The sequence below is a fragment of the Sarcophilus harrisii genome, chromosome 1, assembly GCF_902635505.1.
Source record: "Sarcophilus harrisii chromosome 1, mSarHar1.11, whole genome shotgun sequence".
Lineage (NCBI taxonomy): Eukaryota > Metazoa > Chordata > Mammalia > Dasyuromorphia > Dasyuridae > Sarcophilus > Sarcophilus harrisii.
The window spans coordinates 287,863,230-287,890,577 of NC_045426.1; the positions used below are offsets into that span (position 1 = coordinate 287,863,230).

The window sequence follows — 27,348 nt, forward strand, 5'->3', positions numbered from 1 at the left end:
TGGGTTGTTGTTTTGTCCTTTGTTTCTGGAAGAGGACCATTACATCAGGAAGGTGATGCCATGACATGCAAATGAATTGAATTTAAGTGAGGGAGGATTGTGCAAGGTCACCTGCCTCACTTTATCCTCCAGAGCCATCTGGATCCAGTGGCAAGATGACAACTGAAGATCTTGACCTTTTCAAGCTAAGGTTTTCAATAGGTCTCAGTTTGACTGAGGCACACCCATTTATTTAGTGATTAAGGCTAGGTAGTAACTGAGGCAAAGAATCTAAGCAAGCCATTGACTAGCAGGTTAGATCTGTAGGGGATTATAGCTACAGAGTTAACTATAAGTAACTATAGCTTATATAATCACTTATATAAGCTATTATATAGCATATATATATATGTATGTATAATTTTTTGCATTAAAGGGAAAGCACTGTGAGGAAGGGGAGAGAGTAATTTTATAGTAGCCTTAGTACTGAAAAGGATTTAGCAAAGAGCAGAGCTTTTTTAGGGGAAATACAGCCTTGGAAGTTTCTCTGGGAAACCAGGAAGTAAAGGCAGAAACTCAGAGGGATGGATAAAGGAGGAAGGAAAGTGCCAGGGAGCTCAGAGGGGAGGAGGGATCAAAGAAGAGGCAGATGGAATATCTGGCAGACCAGGGATTTAGGTATGCTAATCAATATCTCAAAGATTGTTTAAAGATGCACAGAGGTTGGAGGATAGACAATGTGGGTTGATAAAGAGTTCCTTCCTCCCACTCATTCTGTACAAACAGGATACTCTGAGAATTGATTATATCTGTTACTAATTGGTTAGGGTTCTTCTTCCAGGGGAAGAGAATAAGTCCACATCACAAAGTAGTCAAGTTGTTGTAGTAGTCAAATTAGGGGAAAGGGAATATTTATACTTTGAAGAAACACTAGGTGATTCAATCATCATCTCAAATTAGTTTCAAGGCAGAAAAATTATGCTTTTGAACCTCATGTTATATCATATTAATTCCTAATACATCTGTCATCTCCCAATCCATAGAGAGATAGCCCTGGTAACAAGTTGGGGGAGGAGAAAGCAGTTCAGCAAAACTGACCAACATATCAACCAAGTCAGGTACTATACACAATATTCATATCCATTTTCTCCCACTTCTACCAGGGAGAAAAGGAGATGCATTTTCTCACCGGAATCATTTTTGTTATTTCTGTTTACATTACACATCATTGTAGTCATCATTTACATTTTTTCCTTAATCTCATTTACTTTATTTTGCATCAGTCCACATAGATCTTCCCTCTTCTTTGAATTCTATTTTTTCTTGTAGCATAGTAATATTTCATTAGAATCTTGTTCCACAGTTTTTTAGTCATTTTCCAGTTGATAATCATCTTCCTTTCTAGTCCTTTGCTTTTACCAAACATACTGCTAGAAATATTTTGGTGTGACTTTCCTGTTGCTGTCATCTCTGCTGAAGTGAATCCAAATTATTCACTCCAAGAGCTCCAAATTAGAGCTCTTGGGAATATCCTAAAAACAAGGCACTATTTGCCAGAACACTGGGCTTACATTGATGTAACTCATTGATTTGCAACACTGGAATTCCATTTTTTCCTGACTTGTTTATTCCTTTATTTGTTGTAAAATGACATCATTGCCTCATTCATTATTATTGTCTTGTTAGCATTCCATTTGGTAGACTGAAGTTTCATAATTCTTGCTTTTCAAGAGTGAAAGGATTTCAAATTTGGATGTTGTCATGTTTTCACTGTTTTATTTTGTTTCATTTATTTCGTTCATTTATTTTGATGTGGTTCCCTCTCCCCCCCCCCCCCCCCGCCCAGGAAGTTGGGGATAAGTGACTTGCCTAGGGTCACACAGCTAGGAAATGTTAAGTGTCTGAGGTCAAATTTGAACTCAGGTCCTCCTGACTTCAAGGCTGGTGCTCTATCCACAGCACCACCTAGCTGCCCCGTGTTGTTTTTTTGTTGTTGTTTTGTTTTGTTTTTTAATAAAGCCATATAAAGCTTGTGGATTAAACAAAATAAATTTCTAAGTTAAAAAATATTTCAGTAAGTCTGTCATAACATTTTTCATACCAGAGTTTCTTTAGAAAATCTAATATGCTCAAAGAATAAATATTGGGCAGAATATAGCTACAAAACATTACTGACATATAGAGCCTATCCTTATAGGGTTAAAATAGAAACTAAAATTAACTACCAGTAAGCTACACCTGGAAGAAAGATGAGAGTGCATACATATGATATCTGTCTCATAGACAAAGTTCCATACTGTTTGCTGCACCCACTATTGTTCTCTGGGGGCAATACATAATAAAATGCAATATGTAATAAAATACTTGATTCCTACTACCAAGAATTTTATGATTTATTTTGGGGGTTTGTTTGGTTTTTTTGGCTTTTTTGCTGAGGCAATTGGGGTTAAGTGACTTGCCCAGGGTCACACAGCTAGGAAGTATTAAGTGTCTGAGGTCGGATTTGAACTTAGGTCCTCCTGACTCCAGGGCCAGCACTCTATCCACTGTGCCATCTAGCTATCCCACATTTTATGATTTTTTGAAAAAGTGTTAATATTTAATTGTTACCCTGGGGGTAGAGGAGGGTCAGGATTGGAAGAGAACAACAGGTGGAGTTCTTTGGAATCTAACACTTTGTAGATATTCTTTCAGTGTCTATCCAGAATCACTTCTGTAGTGTACCTCAAGTGCTAACCAGCCTGAGGATACAAGCAGCTAGTTTGTTGTTTGGATAGTTCTCATTATTGGGAACTGTTATGGGGCAGAACTCTGTACTTAAAACAAGGATTCTTACAAGGTGCTAACTCAGTGGAATTGATAAATACAATGGTTATCTAGTTTAGCATGGTGATTAATAGTTCTCTAGTTCAGTACATGTACTTAGTACTTAATAGTTCTATAAGATTCACACCTATGAAAATGTAATTATAAGAGAGCATATAAACTGGGGCAAATTCAGCCAGAGTGAGAGCCAGAGAAGACAAGCGGACTGGAGGCAGGAGGTCAAGCTCTCAGAGCCAAGGAGAGAAAGATTCATTCCATCATCCACCTTTGTGGTGGCTGGAAGCTGAAGCACAAGCCTGGGAACTCAGAGACAGATTCATTCACTCCATCTCACACAACCGTGGTGTCAGGCTGTACTCCTTTGCTTCTCCACTGAAACCAAGACTCCTGAAGGCCTCTAAGAAAGTTAGTCCAGGTCTTATGTAAGGAAACTAAACTGTGAAGAAGGCAATAAAGGATTTGGACTTTTAACACCTGGCTATTCTTGTGGTGATTACTTGGCTGAAACCAAGGCTGCTCCAAGACCTCCAGAAAACCAAACAAGAATACTACAGAGAGGCTTTTCAAATCTCTGTCTGCTGCTTCTGGTTTTGCCCTCATGAGAGAAGGTTGCCAGATGTCAAATTGCATAGTGTTGGACTTGGGGTCAAGAAGACTTGGGTTCAAATGTGGCTTCACAAATTAGCTGGGTAACACTGAACAAGTCACTTAATCTCTGCCTCAACTTCTGAAACTGTAAAACGGATAATAATAGTACCTACTTCCCAGGGTCATTGTGAGGGGAAAAGTGAGAGATTTGTAAAGTGCTTTGCAAACTTTAAACTTTGGAAAGAACAGTGGCTCTGGAGATTAAGGTGGTTTGAATCCTGACTTTGGTTCTTTACTATTTGACTTTAATCAATTCATTTAATCTTATTTCTCAGTTTTCTAATCTATTAAATGAAGGAATTGAACTAGCTGAGGTTTTAGGTCCCTTCCAACTTTAAGATCTATGATTATTTGGTCCATAAAATGCGCATGATTATACCAATGTGTATCTCTCATATTATCATGCTAGTGTCTATCTCCCTGGGTTGTCATAATATTTAAGTGAGAGAATGTTTTCTAGAAATCATACCTGTGATTATATTGACTGAAATACCTAGTGAAGGAGTTTCCTCTTCCAATGCAGATGTAGCACCTGCTGCCTTAGAGAGTTACCTAGGGCATTGAAAGGTTTAAATGGTTTGCCCATTTACCCAGAGTCTCATATATCTCAATGGTGGGCTTGAAATAAGGTCTTTTGAGTCAGTTTTCATGCACTATTCTGTGCTTCTTCAATTTTTTTTTTATTTTATTCAGAACTTAAGAAATAAAACAAGTATTTCCATAACATAGTAGAATAGAAAAAAAAATGATTGTACATGAAACTGCAAATTTGTTATATATAACTTGCTATTCTTTATAAATATATATATTTATATTATATTAATATATAATTATATATTTATATATATATTACATTATCATGTAAATTTTTTCCCTTTCCCTCTATACTTAGAGATGGCTACCATTAGACATAAATGTGTATATTTCATATGTGTGTGTGTGTATATGTATGTATTCAGTTCTTTCTCTGGATGCAGATAGTATCTTCTCTTGAAGTTAATTTGGGTATTTATAATAGTCATTTTGAATATTACAAATATTACATTTTATTATAAATATTATATATATTTGACTTACTCAAAGTTGTTCTTAAAACAGTATTGCTATTACTATGTACAACATTCTTTTGGACCTATGCATTTTGTTTTCCTTTATTACCAGGGTCTAATGAGAAATTTCTTTTTTTTTTAATTAAAGCTTTTTGTTTTCAAAATGTATACATGAATAATTTTCAACATTCACCCTTATAAAATCTTGTATACTAACTTTTTTCCCTCCTTTTCCCCCATCCCCTTCCCTAGATGGCAAGAAATCTAATATATGTTAAACAGGTGCAATTTGTTCCATTCATTTTTCTGCAAATTTCAAGCTGCACAAGAAAAATCAGATTAAAAAGGAAAAAAATGAGAATGAAAACAAAATACAAGCAAACAACAACAAAAAGAGTGAAAATACTATTCTGTGATCCATATTCAGTTCCCACAGTCCTTTCTCTAGATGCAAATGGATCTCTTTATCACAAGACCATTGGAAATGGTCTTAATCATTTCATTGTTGAAGAGAGCCATGTCTGGCAGAATTGATCATTGTATAATCTTGCTGTTGCCATGAGTAATGATCTCCTGGTTCTGCTCAATTCACTTAGCATCACTTCATATAAGTCTAATGAAAAATTTCTGAGGAACATTTGCTGATCTTACACTGGAAGAGGGAGTTTCCTCACAAGGAAATACCTCCATTTATAAAAGTACTTGTGAGACTAGGAGAAAGGTAGCATTAAACAGTAAGGAAAGCTATTATTATGTATCTGTGAATGCATTCAATGGTCACCTTTTAAATGCACATTATATGCAAAGCATTGTAACCAACTTGGAATGAATCATAAAAAATGCACATGACTTTAGTTACCCATGACATTAAGTTTTCCATTATAGAAAGTGATTAGTACTTTGAGGCTCAATTGAATAATTTCATTAAACATAAATGTAAACTCTATTTCCATAAAAGGGAATGATTTTTACATGAATCAATTAAAACTTTCAGTCTTCCAGATTATGGATCATATTTCCTAATACCTGGCAGCATATTAAACCACTAATGGAAAAATAAAGGATTAAAAAGTTTTCAGTTTCACTCACTAATATTATAAAATATTATGCTATTATAATATTTTATATAAATATTTCTTTAATATAAACTTTATAATATTAATTATACATTAGCATAATATATAATTTAATATAAACATATAATATAAAATATAATATTTATAAAATATTATAAAAACCTTTCAGAGAGGTTATGTGAGCATTATTTTCATATCAAGAAAAAAGAAAATGTAGAGAGGGGAGATTTGTGAATATGTGCCTTAAAAATTATATAATAAGTGAATTTTAAAGAATGAATTGACAGAGATTTGGAGACCTCCAATATCTGACCATGTCACACCAAGTAAAGAGAAAACTCTTTACTTTATGTAGAATCAGTATAATCTCTTCTCTTTGGCATTTAAAACTTTTTATGATTGGCTTCACCCCACTTTTCTAGGCTTATCACATATTACTCCCCTGAATGCACTCAATGGCTAGCCAAACTCCTTGCTTTTCCTTGAATTCTCTGTGCCATCTTTCCATCTTTATACATTTACACAGTCTTTCCCATGTCTGGAATGCTCTCTCATCACTTTCTCCTTCTAAGAATCTCTGGCTGTCTTCTAATTTCAGCTCAAATGTCATCTTACACGAGGACTTTTCTGGTTCCACAGCTACTTGTGCCTACTCCTTGGCATTACCTTGTGTTTTTTTTTTCTGCATACTATGTACTATAATACATATTCATATTTCCTCTGGTTGACCATCAGCTCCATGAGGGCAGGATCTATCTTTTTTGTCTTTGTTTCACCACTGCCTGGCACACAGCCTTTTACACAGTAGGTACACTCAACAAATGCTATTTGATATATTGATAGATTGTGGGCAAGCCTCTTCACGTCTCTGGGCCTCAATTATTGCATCTGTAAAATGAGAAAGTTGGGCTAGGTGATATTGGAGAATTCCTCCTCTCTAAATATGTGGTCCTGTGTGATCCTTCCAGTTCTCTCCAATCCAGTGATTCTACTTTACGGATGATAAAATAGAGGCCCAATGAATGATAGTAGCCAAGATCAGACTACTTAGTTAGTGGCAAAGTAAGACATTTGTGTAGCTTCTAACCTTGTACTCTGTCCTCAAATAAGTGTCCTCAAAGACAACCAATATCACCATATGTCCAAACCAAGCACTAATCAGAAAATAGAAACAGATCATCTGTGGCAGACTCAGAATATCCTTTATTTGGACAACTCTTCTGAAACTGGAGTTAATTATCTCCTTGGATTAACACTGAAAAACACATTTTTCCTGATAGATTATTACAATGATCCTATATTCTCTCCCCACCTTCAGCTTTCTTTTATATGTTCCCTTCCCTCTTTAGATTGTTCTTTGAAATCAGGGAGTCTTTGTTTTTATTTGTATTTGTATCCACAGTTTAGCACAATGCCTGGAACACATTAGGTCCTTAATCATTATTTATTGACTGACTGATCTTATATTTTTGAGTTGTTTGTTTTTAAATTTTAAAAAAAGATTAACTTCTGGAAATTCTAAACATCTCTTGAGCTAGATAACCTCTGAAATCTGTTGTAAGGCATGATCCTAATAATCTTCTGGGAAGCTGGGGGTATGAAGAAAATATTCTATTGATATATCAGAAATGTTATGGACTTTCTGATATTACCTATCAACATATTGAATTAAGATTAATCCTGAGAGACCAGAGTTCATATTTTTCTCTTTAGACAAAGCAATTAAAATAGTTTTTTAAATGAGATTATAAAATTGATGATTATGAATTTAACCTTACATATAACCTAAAGTTAGTTAGTTTGAACCTCTTCCAACAGAGAAATAAAGAGTGCCAAGAGGCATTAGATGGACAGAAGAGTAACTTTTTTCTCTTTTTTTGGCATTGAAATCCTATCAGTAGTCTCTATAGGCCACTTTTTCAAAGGAAGAAAGGGAGGGAAGGGAGCAAGGAGAAAGCCACATGCTATGTTGGTAATATAGATCTTCCACTGAAGTCTTTGCTTTTCAGATTTTCCGATAAGAATGACCCCCTTAGTTTGTCTTATAACTGCAGCTGTGTTGAATTCCTTTAAATTGAATAATGTATGTTTGCTTCAGAGACAGAGATGATTTCAGGGTGTTGTACCATTCCAGGGTCAGTGGGAAGGAAGAAAGTATCATGAGAATGAATAAGCAGCCATGAAAACAAATTGAAAGAAGTCTATTTGGAAAGCTCCAGAAATGGCAAATAAATCTTCATCCTCTGTTTGGAATAATGAACTGTATGTCCATTCTTGTAACCCGTATTTTTCCAATTAGGAGTCTCTCATTTCAACAATGATGATTTTCATTATTTTTCCTTGCTTTTGGTATGTCTCTGGGTAGGGAGTTGACAAGTTATCTCACATAGACTCACAGAATATTAAGAAGTAGAAAGAACATTAGATACTATTAAAGACCTCCTTGGTTGTCCTTTGAAGACAGGGGCAGTCAAATATTTTTATCTGTATCTGGAGCAGAAGGTTAATCAATGCTTAATGATCTGTTGATTTACAGATGAAAGGCCAAGACTAGTGAAGTGATTTGCTGAAAGTCATAGAACTAATAAGTGGCTTCTTTTTGTCTCCAAATTCAGCATATGCTTTCTATACAGAGAGAAGAATTAAAATAAGAATTAGTGCCAACTCTCAAATTAGGTCATGTTTTAGATCCATATCCACCAACAAGCTTATCATATCAATATGACTATTATTATTTTTATTATCAAGAATTGTCAACATACCTACATATGAAGATTACATAAGGAGAGTACTTTTGTAGGCATTTAGTAAACACTTATTGATGGAGGATTTTTTTTCTAAAATTTTATCAGAAAATCACTAGTATTTATCAATCCTATTCTAGTTTATATTAAGTATAATAGACATGCTGGTAAGTGATATGGGATTCCTACTGCAAAATTATACAACTTTAAATACACAATGGTTTTCTCTTCCATTAAAAACTGCATTCTAGTGTATTGTAAGAAGTTGTTATATTGATTCCAAGATAAATTTGTTTACTTGATTCCAGCAGCAGAAAAAGAAAATCAATAAATAAAATTTCATTCAATAAGATTTTCCTGTTTTCTTTTTTAATTTATAAAAAATAAACATTTCTATAATATAGTATAATAAAAAGATGATTGTATATGAAACTGTAAAACTATTATGTACAACTTGCTGTTCCTTTCACCAATGAGTTCACTTTTCCAGCATATCTAGTCAGAATTCTTGATATGTTCAGATCTTTGTTTGTCTTCCTTACAGACATTAGGAGATTAGAAGAATAACCATCTCTTGAACACTTAAAGGGTTTATACATAATTAGTCAGTCTTAAAAAACTCACTCTCTTACTCTGTTTTTTTAAAGGCAATCAGAGTTAAGTAACTTGCTCAGTCTCAGGCTAAATTTGAAAAGCCCTCAAGCCATTTAGCTGCCCCAAAAGACCCACTCAAGCACAGGTCTTGAGAACAGAAATTTGTCTTTTACTATCTTTAGTTCTCACATGTGAATAGCTTTTTTTTTTTCCCCTGAGGCAATTGGAGTTAAGTGACTTGCTCAGTATCACACAGCTAGGATTTCAATTCAGGTCCTCATGACTTCAGAGTTGGTGCTATATCCACTGCACCACCTAGCTGCCCCTAAATAGCTTTTAGACTCCAATTTTAACTGGGCATGTAGTCAACATCCCAAAATATGCTTATGATGAGACTGTGAGAATTGAAGATTACCAAGGTAGAAGATTGGTAACACGAGTAACACTAGTGGGACATAAATGCCATGTGTATTGTCAGGGAGTCAGAAAATGGAATAGCACAGAGGTGTGAGAGCAGGCTTAATAAGAGAGGAGTAGGAGAGAGGACTATGTGCTGTATGGCTTAATGGTAAAGCATTTAGCTCAGATGAGTTGCACTAACTTTTTTCTTAACTCACTTCAGAGTAATCATTTGTGGAAGGTACTATGCAAGCTAAAGTGCTACACAAATGGGAACTATTAATATAATTATGAAAATTGTAGCTTACTTGTATTTGAGAATGAATTAACAATTCATCATATACCTCATTGAAATCTTCTACTTGGCTTCTGGGGAGTAATTCTTAATTGGCAATATATTGCAATATATTCACCCCCACCATGTTTCTCCATTGTCTATGGGTGAGTTTTCATTTTAATTCTTTAGAGGCTGCAGTATTTCACCATTTCCTGTCATAGAACATCACTGAGGCATCTAGGTAGCATAAATGGATACAGTACCAGGTTTAGAGTGAGGAATACGCATTTTCCTGAGTTCAAATCTGTCCTTATACACTATGTGATGCTGAGTAAGTCACTTAATCCTGTTTGCCTCAATTTACTTATCTGTAACATGAGCTGGGGAAGGAAATGGCAAACCACTCTAGTATCTGCCAAGAAAATCCAACTGGTGTTAACGGGAATCAGACATAACTAAAAACAAACTAAACAACAAGCATCATTAAAAGATTGTTGATGAGGATGATTTCAGAAAGGCCTCATGAGACTTACACAAACTGATGCTGAGTGAAACAGGCAGGGCCAGATCATTATATACTTCAACAACAATACTATGTGATGATCAATTCTGATGGACCTGGCCATCTTCAGCAATGAGATGAATCAAATCAGTTCCAATGGAGCAGTAATGAACTGAACCAGCTACACCCAGCGAAAGAACTCTGGGAGATGACTAAGAACCATTACATTGAATTCCCAATCCTTGCCTGCCTGCATTTTGAATTTCCTTCACAGGCTAATTGTACAATATTTCAGAGTCCGATTCTTTTTGTACAGCAAAATAATAGTTTGGTCATGTATACTTATTGTGTATCTAATTTATACTTTAATATATTTAACATCTACTGGTCATCCTGCCATCTAGGGGAGGGGGTGGGGAGGAGGGGAAAAATTGGAACAAAAAGGTTTGGTAATTATCAATGCTGTAAAATTACCCATACATATAACTTGTAAATAAAAAGCTATTAAAAAGAAAAAAGAAAAATTGTTGGTGTTTAAAAAAAAATGAACCCTTGTTTTAGAAAGAAGCTATTCTCTTCTTTCTACTACTACTACAATTTTTAATTGTAATGTGGGAAGTGCTCTTGGAGTCTCCAGGGTTAGTGATGGAGCAAAAACTCTGGCATATTCTATCATGTTGGGAAGGCTTTATGGATACTTCTGTTGACAAACTTTGCTTTCTGATGCCCCTTTCCCTGCAACCTTTTTCTCTTTTGAGATGCCTCCATTTATCTTACCCTTTCTTCAGTGAATGGATGAGTTGTTCCCTGAACCTATCTTGAGGAAATACTCAAGTCAGCCAACTTATGCTTTCATTCCCCTTCCTATTTTGCTCTTGATTTTCTATCATAGCTCCTTCTTTCCCCACCCCATATCCATTTCAGCCCTTTTTATATGATATTTTCTCTTCTCATATTAAAAATATAAGCTCCTTGAGAGTGGATACTATTGGTTTTTTAATAGTTATATTCCTAGTGTTCAGCACATGGTTGGCATATATTATGGTAGACTTGTTGGGCTTTTTGTTTTGTTTTTTTTTTTTGTTTTTTTACTGAAAAACATACTGGCCTCATGTGGATGCTACATTGTCAGTAACCCGACCAGTAGGTGATATGTGTTATATTCTTTGACCCTGGCAACCATGCCCTTCTTCTCATCATCTATCTGTCCAAATCTTCCTCATACTCACCTACCTGCTCAATATAGTTAGGTCAGTATACCAAAACAAAACAAAACTTTACTATTGCTTCCCTTAATAGCATTATCTATGATGTTCTTTCCTCCCATCCTTAATTCTCACTGGAAATCTTTTCTCTTTGGATAATTAGGGAGAACTCTTCTTAGACAAATCTTGTCAGATTGCAATTCAATTCCACCTCCTAGTGCATCTTTCAACAATCTTTATCATCTCTCTTTTTCTGAACCATATATAATAATCGCTTACTTTATTATCTTGTACTCGAGTATTACTTCACATGTTAATTATGCTTCTCATCTAGACTGTAAATTCCTCAAGGCCCAAGTCCATGTTTTCTTATACTTTCCCTATGTAATACAGTGTTCATTTGCTACTATGTTTGTGTAAAGTATAATCAAAAGTAAAAACTCTGGTGATACCTAATTAATATTTTATACTGATGAGTTAGACATTTAAGAATAATTAAAGAGGGGCAGCTAGATGGTGCAGTGGATAGAGCACCAACCCTGAAGTCAGGTGGACCTGAGTTCAAATCTGATCTCAGACACTTAACACTTCCTAGCTGTGTGACCCTGGACAAATCACTTAACCCCAATTGTTAAGACACATTGGCTTCAACTAAACATAAGTTTAATAAGTACCTACTGTATGGAGACACTATGTTAGACATTGGGGAGATATATATGTATATGTATTTATAAAATTTTTATAAACTAGTTCAAACTCATGTATCATTCATTCTATTTAACTGGTGTAGGGGAGATGAATAGAACAGATATACAAATAAATAAATACAAAGTATATTTTAAAATTTCAATTCTAAAAGAACTATGGTATGAAACATGCTACCTATCTATTGACAAAAGTGAATTTGAGGTACAACTCTAATATTTTTGGACAAGGCCAATTCAAGAAGTTGTGTTGCTTGACAATGTATATTTCTTGCAAGGGTTTTGTTTTATTTTATTCAGTGGAGAGAATGTAAAGGAAAGAAATTTTTATGAATTGAATAAAAAATAAAATTTAAAAGAGAAATGCTGTATGATTCTGGGCAAGACACTTAACTTAATTTCAATTTCTTAATCTGTAAAATGGGAGAAACTACTCATACTTCAAAGGGTTTTTGTGAGAATCAAGTAATTCTTTTAAAATTTGTGAAGTATTTCTTAAACCTTATAGATCTAAAAAAAAATTAGTTAATTTTATTTTAGCACTTTTGGGCTCATATCCATAAATAAATAAATAAGCACAGCAAGATCCTGCTGAGTATAGTAATGGCAGAACCAAACAGAATTTAGTTGTGAATTTTAGAGTGCGTTACTTGATCAATTAGTCATCCCTGTCTTCATATACTTATAATAAATGTTATAATAATTAATGTATTTTCCTGAGGTGCTAGTGAAACAAAACAATCCAACTGTTTTTTTAAATAAAAAGTATAAAAATATAATTTAATCTATACAATAATAACTATCTTGATAAAAGCTGAAGGCTTAAATCAAGCATTTGAGTCTTTGGTAGGCTGTGGACAAAATAGCTGACCATTTGACTGAACATTTTAGTGATTTATTGGGAAGACATTAAAAAGCAGTGATTTTTTTTTAAGTTGGCACAAATATTTTAACAAGTGTCAAATGAGGAGTCTGGGTAGTGTAATTGTACGTATGTGCTTTTTTTCATGACCATGAGCTTTTTTTCTATTCACAATTTCTGCTATTGTGTGTTTAAAATTAAAATTGAACCAAGAGAGAGTGGTACAATGATGACATTTTCATGAAAAGATGTGAATATTGAAAGCAATAAATTCCTCAGTTGTTTTTAGAGAATACTTTTCATTATCTAATGTGTGCAGTGAATCCTTTGTTTAAAAAGGTTTAAAAAAATTTTAGTACAAATCTTCATTGGGAAAATGAAATATAATTGCTACATTTTAGAGCTTTTTCTTTCCATTTATAACTAATCAATTTCACAAACATTTATATACTGCCTACTATGTGCATAATATGCTCTGCACATAATGCCAGCTTATCTATTTTGTTCAATTTGTAAAGATAATGACTCTTATGAGAACTGATTAAAGTATTTTATGAGAAAGAATAAACCTTGCATTTTGCAGTTTGTTTTGATTAGTATTCCCTCTGAATTCATATTGAAAGGTGCCATATATTTCAAGGTAGAATTGGTTTCAGAAGTTTAACTTGACTTTTTTTAAAGAGGTGATGCTTAAAATGGATCTGATTTTAAATTATTTTTGTCGGTGGCAACTGAAGAGCATAAATAGATATGAATATATATGCAGGACTTTTAAGTTTAAGGTATTATGAAGAAATAGCATATGATGTGTCTAGATAATGTAATACATACCTAATCTGGGTTTTATTGTGTAAATAAAAATATGTATTTAATACAGTTAAAACCTTTTATGCCCTCAAAAATAGACATTAAAAAAACTGGCTATTGATCACTGTTACATGATAGTTCTTAGTTTATTTTACTTGTATGAAAAGAAATCAAAGATTTTGTCTTTCTTTTTTTTGTTTTGTTTTGTATTCTGACAAAAAAGCACAAAGTCCATTCTTCTTAAATGTGATAAAAAGTATGAAAGGTTCTATATTGTTTTTACCTTACATTTTTAAAATGTTAATTAGCTCTCATTGTGATGTAGAACTTCATTTCTTTGTTAAATGTTTAACCTCCTTAATTTCACATATTATTATCAGATGAATTCTATCATTCTTTGACCCATTGCTGGAGCACTGACACATCATCTCATGTAAAATTTAAGCTTCTTGAGAGCAGGGGCTATTTTTCATTTTTGTTGTTATATTTCCAGCACCAAGGACAGTGTCTCAAACGGAATAATGTAAAACAGTGTTGACTTCAGTTGAGTTGAATGGAATTGAGAAGTTTGCATATTACTAAGATCTGACTAGGCATATTAAAAAACAATAATATCGACTGAATATACTTTCTAAGATATGATCCAGCTGTTTAACCTTAGCCTAAAGTTACCTTTGTGTAATGAGAGGGAATAAATATATTTTTAATACTTTAGTATAATGAAAAGAGCACTTGCAGCCAGAAGATCTGGAATTACAGTCTGGTTCTAGTCACTTATTAATTGTAAAACCATGGGCAAATGACTAAATTAACTACTCTATACCTTAGTTTCTTTACCTATAAAATGAAGGTTATTAATATGTGGCTCACAATATTCTTTTGGAACTAAAATGAGATTAAATAAATAAAAAAATTATTTGCAACCATAAAGCATTATTGAGATATATAAAACATGATCATTTTATTATATGAATCTTGAATTAATTTCTTACTTTAATACTTGATCATATGGTAACAAGTGTTTTGGGGAGAAAGATAATTTCTTCAAAAATCACTTGTTCAAGTATTTAACTTAATTAAAAGTGTAGAATTATTAAAATAACATTTATCTCTTTAGATCAAAATTGGTCAATTTCATGCTATTTTAAAGAATTTTCAATTTATAGATTCTATGCAACAATTAAAATGAACATACAAATATGATAAAGTTAAATTTCCAAAGTATGAAATACCTAGTTGACAGGAAATAGATGGGTAAAGATTATGCAAATATTAAGATTGAAAGAGTTACAAGTCCAGTGAGATCTAACTAAATGAAAGTCCATTATATACCAAAATAAATTGGAATCAAAGTGTGAAGGTCCATTGCTTAGAAAACAGTTTAAAAAAAAAAAAAAAGCTTGGTATAGGATTTTTTGAAATAATAATGACCAGTAAGAAATGATGTATACACAGAATTCATAAAGACATGGCAAAATATGTATGAATTGGTGTTTATAGTCTTGGAGAATAGTTAATGAAATGTTTCCTCTTCCAGAGGGGGATTAGCAGGGAAGGATATTGTGTGTTTCTTCAGATATGGGTCATTATATTTGGATGTTTTTACTTGATTGTTTATCATTGATAAAAGAGAAGTTCCATGAAGAAGAATAAAAAAGAGGAGTTCATAAAATGTCTTAAAAATGTCTGTGATGTAAAAGCAAATGACATTTTAAAGACATTTAAATATAGGGAATACAAAAAGAGGTAAAAGACAGTCCCTGTCCTCAACAAGGTTATAATCAAATGTGGGAGATAACATGTAAATAAATATATACAAAGTAAGCAAGCTATATGCATAATAACTAGACATATTAACATTAAATGTATTCTATTGTATTTTTATTTATTTTGTAAATTTCACTTTAATCTGATTTGGGCAATTCCAGTGACTGTTTGACACCTCTGCTCTGCTCAGATCAATTATGACTTAAGTTAAAAGAAATTTTTTCTGGGAGCTCCCTGTACCAATGAAATTTCAGGCTCATTCCATATCCTTTTCTCTAGTAGTTGTAGTTTATCTCTTTTTTGTCAGAAAAAAAATTGTGTATTTTATATAACACTGATTTGGACCAACTTCTAATTATGACATAAAAGAAAAAAGACAGTATCAATTACAAAAGGATAATAACACTATTAGGTACAACACAAAAACATGTACCATGAAGTACAAATAATCAGATTATTTGAGAGACATACTATTATACTGTGATATAATAAACTGAGTATTCTCAATACTTTTTTTAAAGATCAAAATAATTTATTTCATACAGTTAGCATAGAGAGCACATTAACTGTACAAAAATAACTGTAGATAAAAGTATTTGAAAATATATGACTACAGAAGACATTTTAACATGTACTTTTTAAAAAAATAACTTTTTATTGACAGAACCCATGCCAGGGTAATTTTTTACAACATTATCCCTTGCACTCACTTCTGTTCCGATTTTTCCCCTCCCTCCACCCCCTTCCCCAGATGGCAAGCAGTCCTATACATGTTAAGTAGGTTACAGTATATTCTAGACACAATATATATGTGCAGAACCGAACAGTTCTCTTGTTGCACAGGGAGAATTGGATTCAGAAGGTAGAAATAACCCGGGAAGAAAAACAAAAATGCACACAGTTTACATTCATTTCCCAGTGTTCTTTCTTTGGGTGTAGCTGCTTCTGTCCATCATAGATCAATTGAAACTGAATTAGATCTCTTTGTCAAAGAAATCCACTTCCATCAGAATACATCCTCATACAGTATTGTTGTTGAAGTATATAATGATCTCCTGGTTCTGCTCATTTCACTTAGCATCAGTTCATTTAAGTCTCTTCAAGCCTCTCTGTATTCATCCTGCTGGTCATTTCTTACAGAACAATAATATTCTATAACATTCATATACCACAATTTATCCAACCATTCTCCAATTGATGGGCATCCATTCATTTTCCAGTTTCTAGCCACTACAAACAGGGCTGTCACAAACATTTTGACACATACAGATCCCTTTCCCTTCTTTAGTATCTCTTTGGGGTATAAGCCCAGTAGCAGTACTGCTAGATCAAAGGGTATGCACAGTTTGATAAAATTTAGGACATAATCTCCAGAATGGTTGGATCCATTCACAACTCCACCAACAATGCATCAGTGTCCCAGTTTTCCTGCATCCCCTCCAACATTCATCATTATTTTTTCCTGTCATCTTAGCCAATCTGACAGGTATGTAGTGGTATCTCAGAATTGTCTTAATTTGCATTTCTCTGATCAATGGTGATTTGGAACACTCTTTCATATGAGTGGAAATAGTTTTAATTTCATCATTTGAAAATTGTCTGTTCATATTTTTTGACCATTTATCAAATGGAGAATGGCTTGATTTCTTAAAAATTAAAGTCAATTATATATTGTGGAAAATGAGGCCTTTATCAGAACCTTTAACTGTGAAGATGTTTTCCCAGTTTGTTGCTTCCCTTCTAATCTTGTTTGCATTAATTTTGTTTGTACAAAGGCTTTTTAATTTGGTGTAATCAAAATTTTCTATTTTGTGATCAGTAATGGTCTCTAGTTCATCTTTGGTCACAAATTTCTTCCTCCTCCACAAGTCTGATAGGATAAACTATCCTATGTTCCTCTAATTTATTTAAAATCTCGTTCTTTATGCCTAAATCAAGGACCCATTTTGATCTTATCTTGGTATACGGTGTTAAGTGTGGGTCCATGTCTAATTTCTGCCATATTAATTTCCAGTTATCCCAGCAGTTTTTGTCAAATAATGAATTCTTATGCCAAAAGTTAGGATCTTTGGGTTTGTCAAACACTAGATTACTATAGTTGACTATTTTGTCTTGTGAACCTAAGCTATTTCACTGATCAACTAATCTATTTCTTAGCCAATACCAAATGGTTTTGGTGACTGCTGCTTTATAATGTAGTTTTAGATCAGGTACAGCTAGGCCACCTTCATTTGATTTTTTTTTTTTCATTAATTCCCTTGAGATTCTCGATCTTTTGTTCTTCCATATGAATTTTGTTGTTATTTTTTTCTAGATCATTAAAATATTTTCTTGGAAGTTTGATTGGTATAGCACTAAATAAATAGATTAGTTTAAGGACTATTGTCATCTTTATTATATTCGCTCGGCCTTCCAAGAGCACTTAATGTTTTTCCAATTATTTAAGTCTGACTTTATTTGTGTGGAAAGTGTTGTGTAATTTTGCTCATATAATTCCTGACTTTCCTTTGATAGATAGATTCCCAAATATTTTATGCTGTCGACAGTTATTTTGAATGGAATTTCTCTTTGTATCTCTTGCTGTTGGATTTTGTTGGTGATGTATAAAAATGCTGAGGATTTATGAGGATTTATTTTGTATCCTGCAACTTTGCTAAAGTTGTGGTATTCTCAATACTTTGACTACACTTTAGCTCTACTTAATGTTAAAATGAATCTATAAAAATATTATGATCTGTCAGATTATATGTTGACAAATCATTTTTGTTTTAACAGGAACTAGAAAGGGAAAACGTAAATAAGTGCACTAATGATTAGGCTACCTGCTACTAGGAGCTCCAGATGACTTGACATAAACTCCTCAAAGGTGAGGAAAAATTTGTCTCACATTTTTTATAAATTCTAGAAGCATCTTTATTAAGACAAGTTGGTTTGGTAAATGTGTGATTTGGTACCATTGCCAAGTTCTTTCCACTCTATTTAGTTCTTGTCTCTTTTCCCTAAAATTCTCTGTAAAGAATCTAACAAAATCACCGTATGCCTTTTTCCTATTCTTTTGCTATCTCAGAAGCACCATTTGGTGTCTATTATAAAGTGAAAAGATATACACAGACTTTTTTATTGAGGGGGGGAGATTTGTCTAATAGAAAATGTTCTGAAATGTAAATGCTAATTTATTTCTTAGCCCCTAACTTTTCATAAAGCCAATTTTTAAAAGAAGTAAGAAATCTTAGCAAATTCCCGGATGTTGACTTGTCTAGAAGAATAGAATCTAATAGATATAGTATATTCATAACAAAATTTTTCATTAACTTACAAGTCATAGGAATGTCTCATTTCTATAATTATCTGTCAATAGTATATTGATAACAAAATTTTTCATTAACTTACAAGTCATAGGAATGTCTCATTTCTATCATTGTATATGTATCTACCAGATACAAGATGTTAATGTGATTTGAAAGTTGGGGCAATAGATTTGTTTCAAAAACCTCTTTTTGGAACTCTTAATAACTTGACTCAATTATTGCCTTTTCAGCATAGATTTACAAAATATTCCCTTATTAAACAGGACTTCTAAAGTTATACAGTACACTTAAGGAAGTAATCACAAAAGAAACATTTAGTGATTTTCCTTATCATGATGCTTGAGTACTAGATCACAGAATTAAAGCTGAAGGAGGATCAGAGTTCATCTATTGAAGTCTAAAATGTTTCAGTTCAAACTTTTAATCTCAGAACTCCTTTACACTCTTAAAAATCATTGACAACTCCAAAGAGCTTTTTTATGTTTATGTGTTAGATATCTTGATTTGATCATTTCATGTTTAGTTACTAAAACTGATCGATTTTAAAAATTAATTTATTTACTTAAAAGTATAATAACATACCCATTAAATGTTAGAATAAATAAAATGTTATTAAATAACAATATTTCTCCTCAAAATAGGGGAGAAATTACATCATTTTACATGTGTTTATAAATCTTTTTATTATCTGGCTTAAAAGAAAGCAACTTATACTCTTTATGTCTCTTATGTCTATGTTTTCAATTTATTACAATATGTTGTTTCAATTAAAATATATAAAGAAAACCCAGCCTCACATAAGAAAAGTAGTTAGAAAAGAAAGAAATATTTCATTTTTAATTTTAAAAATTTTTGAATTTATTTTATTATTTATTCTTTTGTGAGGCCATCAGGATTAAGTGCCTTGCCCTGGGCCATACAGCTAAGTAAGTGTTAACTGTCCAAGATCATATTAGAACTCAGGTCTTCCTGACTCCAGACCCTGTGCCATCTAGCTTCCCAAGAGGAGCATTTTAAACTACCAATAGAATCTTGATGGCTTTGACCTCTTGGACCCCTTCAAAAAACCTCAAGGACCCCCAGAGGTATTCCTATCATACTTTGCAAGTCACCAATCTAGTCCACTACCATCATTTTTTCAATAAGGAAACTGAAATGGAGAGTATGAATTGACTTCTCCAAGGTTACACAGGTACTATTAAGTAACAGAATCAGGATTCCAACCCAGATCCTTTAATCACTAATCGGTATGATTTCTACTATGCTATGCTGCCAATAGAGAAATTTGATTATTATTTACTCTTTCATTCCCTTCACTGCCTCACTGTGGAATCAGAGGTGAAACATAAATTATTGAAAAATACCTCAGATTTTTTTCATGATTCACACTGAAAATCAACCTTCTATTAAGTCTTAGCCACTTCTGATGAGATTCAAGTTCCCCTTTGTAATTTTATAAATTAATAAGCTGCAAAGGCTTGGAAATGAAATTACAAAAGTGTTATTCTTTAATTGGAACCATTAATCTCCTCTCAAATTGAAAGCATAAAATTGATCCCTGTGATTGAAATAAATAACATCTCTAGGGCCTTCTCTTCAAAATTCATTGTTTTTTTAGTAGTCAAATCAATTTTAGGACTATATAAATCAGGAAAATTAAAACAAACCATATACAGTAGCATTTTACAATGAGCTCAGCAGTTCAGAAACTATTCATGAGTTTCTGATTAAAAAAGTGTTTCTGATAAACTTTGGCAAGTCTTGAAGTAAAGATTTAATATTTTGGTTGACCTGTAATTCTGTTTGTATGGGTTCTTTTTCCCACAGTACATGATATAATTCTACTATGCTGTAGTATTCTGATGAGGTGTTTTTTTTTTAATTATAGCTTTTTATTTACGAGATATATGCATGAGTAATTTTTCAGCATTGATAATTGCAAAACCTTTTGTTCCCATTTTTCCCCTCCTTCCTCCCACCCCCTCTTCCAGATGGCAGGTTGACCAATACATGTAAAATATGTTAGAGCATAAGTTAGATACAATATATGTATAAATGTCCTAACAGTTATTTTGCTGTATAAAAAAAATAGGACTTTGAAACATACAATATATACAAAATTACAAACTTACAATTATATATTATATATATGAATATATATTATATTATATATATTACAATATATACAAAATTACAAACTTATTACAAAAAATATATACAAAAATACAAACATACAAAAATACAATTAATCTGTGAAGGAAATCAAAAATGCAGGCAGACAAAAATAAAGGGATTGGGAATTCTATGTAATGGTTCATAGTCATCTCCCAGATTTCTTTCCCTGGGTGTAGCTGGTTCAATTCATTACTGCTCTATTGGAATTGATTTGGTTCATCTCATTGTTGAAGAGGGCCATGTCCATTAGAATTGGTCATCATATATGTTGTTGTTGAAATATATAATGATCTCCTGGTCCTGCTCATTTCACTCAGCATCAGTTCATGCAAGTCTCTCTAGGCCTTTCTGAAATCATCCCATTGGTCATTTTTTATAGAAAAATAATATTCCATAATATTCATATACCACAATTTATTCAGCCATTCTTCAAGTGATGGGCATCCACTCTGTTTCCAGTTTCTGGCCACTACAAAGAGGGCTGCCATAAACATTCTTGCACATACAGGTCCCTTTCCCTTCTTTAAAATCTCTTTGGGATATAAATCCAGTAGTAACACTGGTGGATCAAAGAGTATGCACAGTTTGATAACTTTTTCAGCATAGTTCCAAATTGCTCTCCAGAATGGCTGGATGTGTTCACAATTCCACCAACAATGCATCAGTGTTCCATTTTTCCCACATCCCCTCTAACATTCCGCATTATCTTTCCCTGTCATTCTAGCCAATCTGACAGGTGTGTAGTGGCATATCAGGATTGTCTTAATTTGCATTTCTCTGATTAATAATGACTTGGCGCACCTTTTCATATGGCTAGAAATGGTTTCAATTTCTTCATCTGAGAATTGTCTTTTGACCATTTATCAATTGGAGAATGGATTGATTTCTTATAAATTAGAATCAGTTGTCTTCTGATGAGGTTTTAACTGTGTTTCCCTATATGTCCCCTAAAGAGTATCTACCCCAAATACCAAAAACCTCTCTCTTGTGCTAAACATACTTGGTAGAGAACATATAAGCAAATTCTTCTTCAAAACATGTTGCCCTATATTGTCTACATTCAACTGAATTGAATTGATTCTAAAATATTTTGTGGTCTTTAAGTTTGCCACATTTCCTCTAGATGACAAATATTACCTATAACTGTGAACTAACTGTCTTTGAACTATTGCTCTACTACAGACAGATAAAATTTTAGTGTTGGTATTTTTGTCATCATTAAAGACCCTATTCTATCTGCCAGGGTAATTTTTTTAGATACCAAAGAAATTATTAGTTGGAAAAAATGAATGAACTAAGTAATTAGCATTGCCCTAGACTCTTCGAAAGTATAGAATGCATGCTTTCATTTAGGTAAATTGAATGTATACAAATAAAATAGAAGAATTAAAACACTTATGAAGAATATTTTGTTTTTCTAATCCGGAAGAGCAGGTATAAAGTGATTTTGTTCTGAGCAGATAAAGAGGAAGAAATATTGGTTTACAGTGTTGCATCTCTTTATTCTGATTGGAAAGATCATAGTCAAATAATTATGGCAATCCAGATGGCATGATGGATAGAATATTGGACTTCAGGAGACCTGGTATCTAATCCCATCTTTGACATTTACTAGCTATGTAATCATAGGGAAGTCATTTAATTTTTCAGAGCCTGTTTTCTTATCAATAAAACAGGAATAATAAGATTCAAACAACCTTTCTCAAAAGTTGTTAAGAGGAGAGAACTTTGCAGATCTCAGAAGTTCCATATAAATAATGAGCTTTACTACTAAAGCTCTTGATATTCACAAAACTTGGCCCACACAACAACCTCTATAGCACACAAATGAGGTATTGTAATTATTCCCATTTTATAGATAATAAAACTGATGAACAGAGAAGTTATTTGATTTGCTTATGATTATATTACCAGTCAGTGATGGAGATATGATTCAACCCTACTCAGTTCATTTTATTTATTTTATTATTTGTATAGTGTTATTATTTAATTTATTTATTACTTATTTTATTTGACTACATTGAAGGACTCAGAACTGAATTAAGAAGTTACAGAAGTGTAAAATACAAAACATATTTTAGTATTTTAAAAGCTTATAAAGTGTTGTTGAATTTTGGTTCATGCCGAATAACTACAGAATGTAGAACATAGTCATGCAGAATGGCTAATAATGATATATAATACATTTATTACTTCTGCTGTGATTCAAAATATATATACACTGACATTTTGCATATATGTATGTGTATATATAATATAATCACAACAGAAGTAATCTAGTAAAGAAGGTATATATGCAGAAATAATATATAAATATATAATATATATACATATTTTTATCATAGCAGAAATGCTGTTGTAGCTTATTTTTTTTAACAAAGGAAGGGATTTTTCTAGAAATATTATACAATAATAATAAATACTTATGGTGTCTTTATTTCAAAGAATATTAAAGTTAAAATATTTTATTTCCCATTGATTATGACTCACCAAAAAAAAGTTTTAAAAGGAATTAGATTTTTCAGTATTTTCATGTAATCTGATCCAGTTGTTTATAATAAGAAATACTGATTAAAATGGAAATTTTAGCTAAGAAACCATAAACCATAATAATGTATTTTATTTTACAAATCTTAGATGTCTGCCACTGAAAATGGAGATGTGATATCAGGAAAACAAAATGAGGAAAAAACCTATAAGAAGGTAAATGTTCATTTTATTTTCTCTCAGTACCTTCCTTGGGATAAAGAGTGTCTTTATTTTCCTGAGTGTCAGTATGTCATAATGGTTAGCTGGCCTCAAAATCAAGAAAAATCTGCCTTGCCGGTCCACTTCTGACATATCCTGACTCTGTGACCCTAAGCAAGTCACTTCTCAGTAATCTGATTGATTCTCTAAAACTATCACAGAGAAGGCACTAATCTGAATAGGTAGAAGGAGTTTAATCATCTCTATCAGGTCCAGTGAAATCCCAGGTCCAGTCCCTTTCACTATCCCTATTTCCAATATTATCCCAGTTTAACAGAAGCATAATTTAAACTTTTTTTCTTTCTCCAAAGCAGTTCTTGGGGATATTTATTCCCCTCCATAAGTACTCAAAACTCCTTAGTTCATTCATTCAGTCCTACTATTTCTACATACTTCTAAGCACTGGCATAGATAAAAAAGACAATACCTTATCTTTTGTTAGAGAGTTACATGAGCTTTGTTCTCCCTCTCCCCCCCAAAAAAACCCCTTACTTCTTGTGTAAGAAATGTAGACAATAATGACTTTTAGGTCTTCCTTTGCCCTTCCTCTTGCTTTATGCCTTGACCCTTATTCCACAAAAATCATCTTTTCAAATTTACCCAAATTGATTTTTCCTTTCCACACATATTTTAGCAAATTCTGCTTGCATAAAGTAATCTTTATGCAAACACTATTGGGAAAAATAAATTTCCCAAGAATTTCAGATGTTAATGCTTTGGCATTATAAATTGCCCATATTATTTAACTTTCCAAAGTGCCATTCCAAGCCTTTCTCAATATGCTCTGAGAAGAAGATTAGGGATATGTCTGAAGGTGAAAAAAAGAGATGAATTATATTTTCCTAAAAAAATAATTTTTTTGGTATTTGTCAAATGTCTGGTCATATATATCTATTATCCAAATATTATTCTATCCAAGTTTAGCAAGATTCTTTATCAGAGCATTGGTCACTTGGGAATGACTTTTCTCAGCCACAGAAATTCACAAAGACTGTCAATGGAGGACCCACCTGAAATTTCAGGTATTTGAAATAACAAATCCAGTGCTATCCTTACCACATGAAATTCAGGAAATGACAATATAGCCCTGGCAGGTAATTCCAGTTTGGTTTTTATATGGTCGAGCACTCTCCTGTCCATATATATCTCATCCAGCTTGCAGACAGCCACACAAACCCAAAATAAGTACAGCAGAAATATAGATTAGACATAGAGGAGAAAGGAATCAAAAATTCATCTCATCATTTATTATAAAATATGACATTCACTTAGACAAAGGAATTCATTCTCATTTTACATTTCACTTCACATCAAATGCCATCTATTTTATGTAGTATTACCTTATTAAAAGTAGTCCATTTGAATCCAAAGAATCTAATTTGGCACTATGCCATTAATATGGCTGTTTAAAAATGCATATGAATTAGTGAAAATTGAGACAAACTACTTTAATTCTGTCTACTTCATTAGGACTAATTCTTACATAAGAGATATAATAAAACAAAAGAAACATAAAGCTGCTGAAGTTAATTTCTAACAACTATAAAATAGTTAATCATGTATCAACAAGAGAAAGTGACTATGCCTTCTCAAAGTAAAAGAGCACAAAAAAGAAATGCTAGGTTAAACTAAAAAAAATGTGTCCTCTACCTTAGAAAAACAGATATGAAAAAAAGGTGGAGAAAAGGTACACATGATCACATGGTCAAATATTCTGAAGATGAGTTTGATTTGGTGGATGGGTAGTGGTTAATTAAAGAAAAGAACATCTAGGTGTTGCAGGGGATAGAATACCAGGCCAGGAGTCAGGAAGACTCATCTTTATGAATTTAAATGTGGCCTCAGACACTTAGTAGTATCTGACTCTGGACAAGTTACTTAACTCTGGTTGCCTCCATTTTCTCTCTTTTTTTAATTATATCTTTTTATTTACAAGATATATGCATGGGTAATTTTTCAGCATTGACAGTTGCAAAACCTTTTGTTCCAGTTTTTCCCCTCCTTCCCTCCATCCCCTCCCCCAGAATGGAAGGTAGACCAGTACATGTTAAATATGTTAAAGTATATGTTATACAATATATGTATATAAGTCCATATAGTTATTTTGCTGCACAAAAAGAATCGGACTTTGAAATAGTGTACAATTAACCTGTGAAGGAAATCAAAAATGCAGGCAGACAAAAATAGAAGGATTGGGAGTTCTATGTAGTGGTTCACACTTAATTCCCTGAGTTCTTTCACTGGGTGTAGCTGATTCAATTCATTACTGTTCAATTGGAGCTGATTTGTTTCATCTCATTATTGAAGATGGCCACATCCGTCAGAATTGATCATTATATACTGTTGATGTATATAATGATCTCCTGGTTCTGCTCATTTCACTCAACATCAATTCATGTAAGTCTCTCCAGGCCTTTCTGAAATCATCCTGCTAGTCATTTCTTACAGAACAGTAATATTCCATAACATTCATATAACATAATTTATTCTCCAATTGATGGGCAGCCACTGTTTCCATTTTCACCAAAAAACTAAAAACATTTTAATCCCCTTCCAAAAATAAACACCAAAAACCTTTTTAAAAGAAGTTCCAAATTTCAGAATGGCTGGATGTTTCACAATTCCCAATATATAAGTGTCCCCATTTGCCCAATCCCCTCCAATATTCCAATTATCTTTCCTGTATTCAGCCAACCAGGTGTGTAGTTATCTCAGAGCTTCTTAATTTGATTTCTGATTAATAATAACTTGGAGCATCTTTTTCATATAGCTAGGAAACAGTTTCAATTTCTTTTGTCTGAGAATTGTCGTTCATATCCTTTGACCATTTATTAATTGGAGAATGGTTGATTTTTTTATAAATTAGAGTCAATTTCATATATTTTTGTAAATGGGCCTTTATCAGATCCGTTAAAATGTTTTCCCAAGGGGGGGGAAGGAGGGAAAAGTTGGAAAAAAAGGTTTGCAACTGTCAATCTGAAAAATTACCATCATATTTTGTAAATAAAAGTATAATAAAAAATTTTAATAAATGTTTTCCCAGTTTATTCTTCTCTTCTAATCTTTCTATTGGTTTTGTTTTCAAAAACTTTCAATTTGATATAACAAAATTTTCTATTTTTGGATCAATGACCAGTTCTTCTTTGGTCATAAATTCATCCTCTTCCACAGGTCAGAGGTAAATATCTTATTTCCTCTAATTTATTTAAAATCCATCCTTTATTAAATTGAACCCATTTTCTCTTATTTTGGGGGTTGGTGTTAAGTATGGGTCCATCCAGTTTCTCCATACTAATTTCTAGCCCAAGTTTTTTCAAATAGTAATTTATCCCAAAATCTGGGGTTTTTGAGTTTGTCAAACACTAAATAATTAAAGTTATTGACTTGTTTGTCCTTTGAACCTAATCTATTCCACTAATTAACTAGTCTATTTCTTAGCCAATACCAAATGGTTTTGGTAATCACTGCTTTATAATATAATTTTAAATCTGATACAGCTAGGCCACCTTCATTTGATTTTTTTTTCATTAGTTCCCTTGAAATTTTGCCTTTTTTTTCCATATGAACTTTGTTTTATTTTAGGTCAGAAAATAGTTTTTGGGAGTCTAATTGGTATAGCGCTAAAAAATAGATTAGTTTAGGTAATATTTCATCTTTATTATTTTGCTCTCCTATCCA

At 32.7% G+C, this 27,348-nt stretch overlaps 1 protein-coding gene across 3 annotated transcripts in view; it reads left to right on the top strand.

The window, feature by feature from the left end:
- The window catches only part of PIP5K1B (phosphatidylinositol-4-phosphate 5-kinase type 1 beta), a 341,035-nt gene that overhangs the window by 84,540 nt on the left and 229,147 nt on the right, over window positions 1-27,348 (top strand). For 2 of the 3 annotated variants that reach the window (XM_031943518.1, XM_031943521.1), the window contains exons 2-3: window positions 18,215-18,305; window positions 23,560-23,625. The exons of the other annotated variant lie outside the window; for it this stretch is intronic. In XM_031943518.1, the coding sequence (XP_031799378.1) occupies window positions 23,560-23,625 (66 nt within the window). In that variant the 5' untranslated portion in view covers window positions 18,215-18,305. The remainder of the gene's footprint in view (window positions 1-18,214; window positions 18,306-23,559; window positions 23,626-27,348) is intronic. 3 annotated transcript variants of the gene reach the window in all.